This window comes from Purpureocillium lilacinum (genome assembly GCF_023168085.1).
Source record: "Purpureocillium lilacinum CBS 284.36 DNA, scaffold_5, whole genome shotgun sequence".
In the NCBI taxonomy this organism is placed as follows: Eukaryota; Fungi; Ascomycota; class Sordariomycetes; order Hypocreales; family Ophiocordycipitaceae; genus Purpureocillium; species Purpureocillium lilacinum.
The window spans coordinates 1,199,353-1,206,561 of NW_027072115.1; the positions used below are offsets into that span (position 1 = coordinate 1,199,353).

At 62.7% G+C, this 7,209-nt stretch overlaps 2 protein-coding genes across 2 annotated transcripts; both read right to left on the bottom strand.

Moving 5' to 3' along the window:
* Window positions 1–317: 317 nt before the first annotated feature.
* PLICBS_006967 (uncharacterized protein) lies at window positions 318–2,228 on the bottom strand (the record flags this gene model as incomplete). The annotated part of the gene is made up of 3 exons (XM_018320356.2): window positions 318–612; window positions 734–1,961; window positions 2,018–2,228. 3 exons carry the CDS (start codon window positions 2,226–2,228, stop codon window positions 318–320), a joined length of 1,734 nt encoding a protein of 577 aa, XP_018180253.2.
* An 853-nt stretch (window positions 2,229–3,081) lies between these two features.
* Window positions 3,082–4,392, bottom strand: PLICBS_006968 (uncharacterized protein; the record flags this gene model as incomplete). The annotated part of the gene is made up of 4 exons (XM_018320357.2): window positions 3,082–3,463; window positions 3,569–4,030; window positions 4,096–4,183; window positions 4,245–4,392. The coding sequence occupies 4 exons, from the start codon at window positions 4,390–4,392 to the stop codon at window positions 3,082–3,084; spliced, it is 1,080 nt and encodes a 359-aa protein (XP_018180254.2).
* Window positions 4,393–7,209: the final 2,817 nt, after the last annotated feature.

Consider the following 7,209-nt stretch of genomic DNA (forward strand, 5'->3'; position numbering starts at 1 on the left):
CTACGCGATTTGCAATGGCAGAACCTCAACACTGTGAGATGGTGTTGACGTGCAGATATGCCCGCCACTATGCCTTCGCAACATGGGCAACGAGAAGAAAGACGTCGTCGTCGTCGTCGTCGTCGTTGTTGTGCACAGGTAACCGGCTTGAATTTCCACTTTTAGGCCCGCCACTCCATGTACATGCTATACCGAACCGGAAATGCCAGCACGTTTCTTGCCTCTTCCTCCCTTCCAGCCTTCGTCAAATTCATGAGCATGCCCCACATCCCGTCCCGTCCTGTCCGTCCGTCCTCTCCACCTCACCTCCTGCTCTTCTACTCCTCGGCGCCCTCGGCGGGCTGCTGCTCCTCCTGCTCCTCCTCCTCGTCGTCGTCCTCGAGGCTGCCGGCGGGGAGCTCGTAGAGACGCAGGATGGACTTGTTGGGGTCCTTGACGAGGACGAACTTGCCGTCCTCGCGCTTGAGGCACATGTCGGCGATGGTGCGGACGATGCCCCAGCCGTTGGACAGGGAGAGGTTCATCTGGTTGGCGAAGTCGCGGGGCTTCCAGCCGACGACGCCGAGGATGACGTGCTTGTCGTTGGAGCGGGGGTTGACGCGGGAGACGAAACTGTGCGCTTGGGTTAGCAAGTGAATTTGAGAGGCAAAGCAAAGAGCAGGCAGTCAAAGATATAAGAAGGGAGGAGACCGAGTGTGCCTGGATGGCGCGGGGGTTTCGGGAGGGTGCATACCCAAGCTTCATGACATCCGACTTGGACAGGATGCTCTGGACGGTCCATCGGGCCAGCTTGCAGCTGTTGTTCTTCATCTCGGTGGCGACGACGGCACCGCGCTGCGTGACGAGCTTGCTACGCCAGTCGAGAGCGCCACCGCTGCCTTGGGCCTTGCTGTCGAACTCGTTGAGGGCCTTGATGGTGACGAGCTGGTCCTCGCCGCTGATGGCGTTCTTCTGGACGGCGTCGATCTCGGTACGGACCACCAGGTAGACGGGCTCCTCATCGTTAGTGGAGAGGTCGAAGCGGCGGTACTTGTAGGCCTTGCTGGCGGGCGGGTCGGTGTCCTCGGAGGCGTTGTAGAAGGGGTTGGCGTGGGCCATGTCGATCTTGGCCGACTCGCTCTCGGCGACGACCTGGTTAGCGAAGTTGTGGTTGATATAGGTGGCCTCCTCGGCCAGGGCGCCGGGCTGGTTGAGGGCGTCCTTGCTGCCGTCGGCGGCATCGAGGGGCGCGTCGGCGGCGTTCTCGTTGACCGTCACCATGTCGAGGTTGGCATTGTCGCGCTTGTCGAGGAAGATCTTGTTACCCTGGCGGACAATGACAATGTCCCAGGGGTAGACGGATCGCGGCGAGCACATGAGCATGGACAGAATGCTGTCGGTGGCGAAGATGGTGGCCTCGTCGCGCTCGGCGAGCTCCTGGATGACAGGATCCGACGACGTGGTGACGTTGTACGCAGCGCGGTCGATGGCCATCAGCTTCTTCTCGGCGCCCTTGACGGGCTGCTTGTCGTAGGAGCGGTCGTAGTAGTACAGGAAGCCGTAGTCCTCGAGGTCCTCGCCCTCGTCCGCGTCGAGGTTCAGCTTGGCCAGGCGGTTGAAGTCAATCTCCTCGAGCAGCTGCCAGTCGGCCTTGATGTTGATGCTGGCGTCGCGGTTGCGAGCCGGCTTGTCGTAGTCCTTCCAGCCGAAGCGGCGGCCACCGCGAGCACCACCAGCCTGACGGCCGCCGCGGTCGTAGCCCTGCCGCCCGCCAGCGCCGCCCGTCCGCTGGAACGTTCCCCGTCCGCCACGGGAGTCGCCACGTCCGCCGCGCTGACCGCGACCGCGGGTGAAGACGGCACCGCGGCCATATCGCGACTTGGTCGAGTCTCTCGTGTTGCTGACGAGCGAGAAGGTCGACTCGTCCTCGGCCGGGGGCGCGTTGAAGGTGATGGCGTGGCTGGATCCATAGACTTGCTGGTCTGGAATCGGTTAGCACCAGCTTCATCTCTCGTGCAGGGGCAGCGATCTACCGTACCTCTGTAGTTGCGGTTGTACTGCATGCGTCCGCCGCGCTCGCGGTCCTTGCCCTCGGCGGTCCAGTCGGCCATGCGGCCGAGCTTGTCACCCTTGGAGAAGGGCGCATACGGCACGCCGTTGAGGGTCGTGTCCGTGGTCACGGACGGGCCCCAGCCGTCGCCCGGCGGGCAGCTCTCGCAGATCTTGACGTAGTCGAGTGAGTCGGCCATCGTTGCGTCGTCGTTGACTGGAACGTGGTGAGCAGTCTCGGGCGTCGTCGCAAAAGTGAAGCCTCTCGTCGTCCCGCTTGGAATTTGGACTGCCAGGTTTGAATCGAATTTGTGGTGGGGTGTGGGGCTGTCTGGCGAATCTTTGCACCGCCCCGCGCGTCCGCGCCGCAATTCCAGCCACATGTGGCTGCTCCTGGTGCTGCCGCTGCTGACTCACCAGGGGCTTTCAGTTATGCGTGCCTCGCTCACGCGCTGCTGCTTATCCACCCTGCAGCGCCCACTTCCCGATCGTTTTGTGCAGTTTCACAAGCTCGCGGTACGAACCCCGACCCCCTTGCACAACTCACTCGGAAACAACGCGGCACTAAGGCTCACACGGAGCATCCATGGGCGCAGAATTAAACGTCGCACGTAAGCAGAGATAAGGTCATTTCAAGAACATGTAGCCGCGCACCCGCGGACTGTATGTGCCTCTACAGACTATGGTCGTAGGTAAGGTATCTTCCCGGGTAAAGGCTAATATTGGACCGCCCACGCATGGCAGCCCCCCAAAAGTAAAGCAGCCTTCCAAACGCCTCGACGTACTGTCAAGACATGTGTCTCCGTACTGGTGCTATCGTAAACATCGTGAGAACTATACTGTATCAGGGCGAAACCCCTGGGAGCTGCTCAATGCTCCGCTCGTCTAAACAACCGAACCGCGCAAGCGTCATCAAAACACCATTGTGTCGGGCTCGCAAGGCAAGACGCTCTCAAAAGCATCTTGCAACTCAAACTCCTCCATCACAGCGCCGAATCTGCCACGTATCATGTTAGCGGTAGGAACATGGCCAGTCTGAGCCAGCGAGGAGACTCACCCGTAACACCTCACTTTCCGCCCGAGCTCCTCGGCGAGCCGCTGGAAGTCCTCGGGCTTGAAGTCGGCGAACCGCGGGTGGTTGAGGATCATCCCCCAGGCCATGACGGGGGTGATTTCGCCGTCCAGTTTCAGTCTCCGACTGAGGTCGAGCAGCGTGGACAGGTCGGCCTTGCTGAGCTCCCACGTCCCCTGTGCCGGGACGTCCCCGCTGGGGCTATCACGCGTGTGGGTGCTACCGAATGGCGTCTCCGGGGTCAAGTTTTCGAACGGCTTGGGAGGGCACGTCGCCATCAGGGCATGGCCACACGGATCGCCGTCCACCTCGTTGGCTCGATCAAGCAAAAAGGGCATGTGCTGCATGCAGGGCTTCTCGAGACTAAACAACCCAACGCAAACGGCAAATCGTTAGCACACCCGATCTTGTACACCGTGCAGCAGAGTCGGGTCCCTCGTTGCGTTGCGACGTGGCACCCTTCCTCACTGCGGGGGAGGCGAGAGGTATGCCCTCGACGAAGCGGAGTTATCGTACGCTAAAACGAAGTCGATGCCGGCCTGCTCGAAGTCGACTCCTTTGCCGTTGGAAACATGCACGGCGCTGCGCATCTGGTCGCCCGTCATGTGGTGCATGTTGCCCGGATGCCCTGAAGACGTGACAGAGGGCGCGGTGGATTGTGAGGGAGAGAAGGCAGCATGTGAGCCTGGAGCGTATGGGCTGCCACCGGCGGACGACTGATGGCCGCCGCTGGGGTTGCTCGACGAGTCATCGTGAGGGCCGCCACCCCGCGGGAACGGGATGCCGTTGTGCGCCAAGATCCCTCGCAGCTGCCTGTTCTCTTCGGCCAGTCTCTCCTTGTCTTGAGAGACATTGCTGTAGAGCTCCTTGAGCCGGAGGACTTCGTCCTCGAGGGCCTTGATGTAGAGCTCTTTTCTCTCCCGATGGGTGCTGCACGCGGGGACCGCCGGTCAGAAGGGACGGCAACATCGGCGCAAATCGGCGACGTCACTTACCGTTGGGCTTGTCGGTTGAGCTCCTGTCGTCTTGTGAGAGCGGGTTTGCTGTCGGGCTTCGGGCCACGACGCTTGGGAGGGTTGCCCTCTGCGAACGAGTCAGATGACACAGATCGGCGCAAGACGTGCCCGGCATTGGGGATGCGTACCACGGTTGGCCCTCTTGTCGGCGAGCGACTTGAAGAAGCCCAGGTTCAGAGGCGACAGTGCGCTCTTATCCTGTGCGCCGCCCGAGGCCTCGGGGGAGCTCTGGGACCGGTTACTGCCGTACTGGTCCGGCGACAGTGAGGACGACATGGCTGGCGGTTCACAGCGATGGGGCGGGCGCTCCCTGCAGCAAGGCGGTGGTGCTTCCGTGGCTGTCGCAGAGGGTGGTTGATGCGGATCGCGGAGCTGGGAGGACAACAGATGGACGGAGCTTTCTGGATCGCCGGGTCAGCCAGAGTACATACAGCTGCAGGACATGCGCACCGCACGGTGGGCCGTGTAACGAGAAACGCCGCCACCCCGCGAGCCCCGGACGGAAATGTGGACAACCTGGAACGCTCAGGCAGCAGTGAACGGTTGTGTGACCGGCGCCCGCCACTCCAGACTTGCCCAGCGCGAGTACTGTGACACCACCTAGGTACAGTGCACCGCAGCCCGGCGATAGACAGTACAGGATTGGGCCGTACGACCGAGGACAGCGGCACTGCCACTGCCACTCGCCACTGCCGGCTCCCGCTTAACACGGGCCGGCCATTCAGGTCGCCAATGCCGGCCATTGGGGCATGACAAATACCTGGGGGGGCTCGACGACGGCGGCGACGGTTCCAATTGCTTGGTTGCTTGCACGTACCGTACGTTCTCGAACTCAATGCTCGCGCACGGGGCAATGCGACAGCAGAGGCGGTGCGCGACGAGTTAGGGCTAAGGTGAGTGATGGAGGGGTGATGGCAGTGATGACGAGATGAGAGGCGGCTCAGGGGGTCCAAGGCCAGCGCGACGGATATGATAGATATAATCGCGACGGCAGCCGGCACGCACGGGAGGGAGGGCCGACGAGGCCGTCAAGCCTCACAAGCCAAACGATCTTAGGGCTGACAGGGCCCGCGGATACGTCGTCTCGACGGAGGCGCAGCGAGGCAATTCCCGGCCGTCACCGTGCAGCGACAACCGGAATTTTTTACGGATTGGCGAGAGGGTGACGAAGGCGGTGGCGGGCAGAGGGCGAATGATCCCATCCCGTTGAGGCATGGGGCGACGTGAGATGTGAGACGCTCGCGGGGGTGGTCCCGCCCGGGGACCTCATGGAACCTCACCAAGTCGCGGTCGGGCAATTTTTAGCGATTGGGATGGGGCGCCAAACAGGGCCATCATCAAAGTTGGCGGGGACCTGGGCGCCTCGGGTCCAAGAGCGCCTGCTTCATCCAAGGCCAGCGATCCCCCCTGAGCAACTACCTTTCCAGGACACGACGAGGGCATGGATGGGACTGGACGGGACGGGATGGGATGGGCTTGGATGGATGGCCTAGTTGGTAGGTGAAATTATGAAGGGCGGCGGGCAGCGGCAGCCGTGCGGCCCAGCAAGCCCTCTCGCGATCCTGCCATGTCGCCAAAAGGACTCTGCTGTTTGGCTGTCGGGTCCGGGTAGGTTGCTGTCTGGCACTCGCCGCGGGGGAGACCGCGCACAAAACAAGCGCGGGTGCGGGTGCGGGTGCTGGCGCTGGTCGGGTGCCCGCTGGCGCTTGCTGGAGCCTCCACTGAACACCCACCTGCAAGTTCCAAGGCTAGGGAAGCCCCAGTTGCTATTCTTGCGGGAGCCCGCCCTCCAGTTCTGGAGCTCCAGGGCTGCTACTGCTGAGGGCTATCCACTGGAACCGGGCTGGAACCGGGCTGGAACCCATGGAACCTTGCATCCCTTGAAAAACCCTGGAGGCGCCACAGGCGACCGCGCGCAGGGCCCGCAGGGACCATAAGCCGCCTCAGCCCAGTGGGGTCGCTAGCCGGGCTGTTAGCGCCTGGTGCATTCGCGTCCCGTGGGCTTCCATTGCTGGGATCTCGCGGGTGGGTGCCAGGCCTCCGCGCCCCAGGACCCCAATCCCACGAGTAGGGGACGCCAGCGGGCCACGGCCGAGTCTGGCAGGGGTTCAGCCCGCCTCCAGGCCACCTGCTGGGCGGGCAGCACCTCCACTGAGCAGGCTCCGTGTTCGCTGCACCACCTCCCGCATCGACAAGGGGGCCCATCCTGCTCTCCTCAATCTGGCCGTCACCCATCAGCACCATCAGCAGCACCATCAGCATCGTCACAGCCATCACCCCATCCAGCCGCTCAACACCACTCCCGGTCCGACGTACCGGGATTGGCTTGCGAGCCAAGTTTTTTAGGCGACCGAGGTCCGCTCCCGTCATGTCGCACGCACAGAGCGCTGCACCGCGCAGCCGACCTCAGCCCAGTTTCGGGGACGTCTTTTAGGCAAAACCCCTGCCCGCACAGCGTTAATCGCAGCCCTACCAGGCGAGTCAGGGGTGGTGATGACCTCGCCGGAGCCCGACGTTCCCGAGTTGTGCCCGAAGCAGCGGCGTGAGATCGCCGATATCACCGTTGGTTTTCCGTCATCCAGCACTTGGGACGCCCCTATCCTGACGTCTTTTCGACATCGAGCAAGCCGCCATCTCCGTGACTCCCGCGCTGGCTGGCGAATCTTGCATGATTCGGAGCCGACGACTCAGTTGGGGGCGGGCGGCTTGAGGCCCTCCATCTCCAACGTTCATTAGCGACCTGCTAGTGCCCAGCTGCCGACGCGGGCCCGGGACATTTTTGGAGCACACGCAGAAACAGAAACAGTCGGCAGCGCGAGACACGAGACATAGCTTTAGCGTTGACCAAAGTCCATGGCGTCATGCATGCTGCCCCAGGCGTCCCACGATAATCGCCGACGGCCGTGGGCCCCAGCGTCTTGCCCGCACCCGCACCGTACAGCAGAAGTCGTAGCCTCCTCTGCGCGCACCGGAGTGGCCAGGGGATCACTAAACAATTACCCAGGGTATCCATATCGACATCGGGGCCTGCAAGCCATCCTGGGGCCGCGCGGTCCCGTTGTCCGCCTTTTCATCTGTCGGCTGTTCGCGATC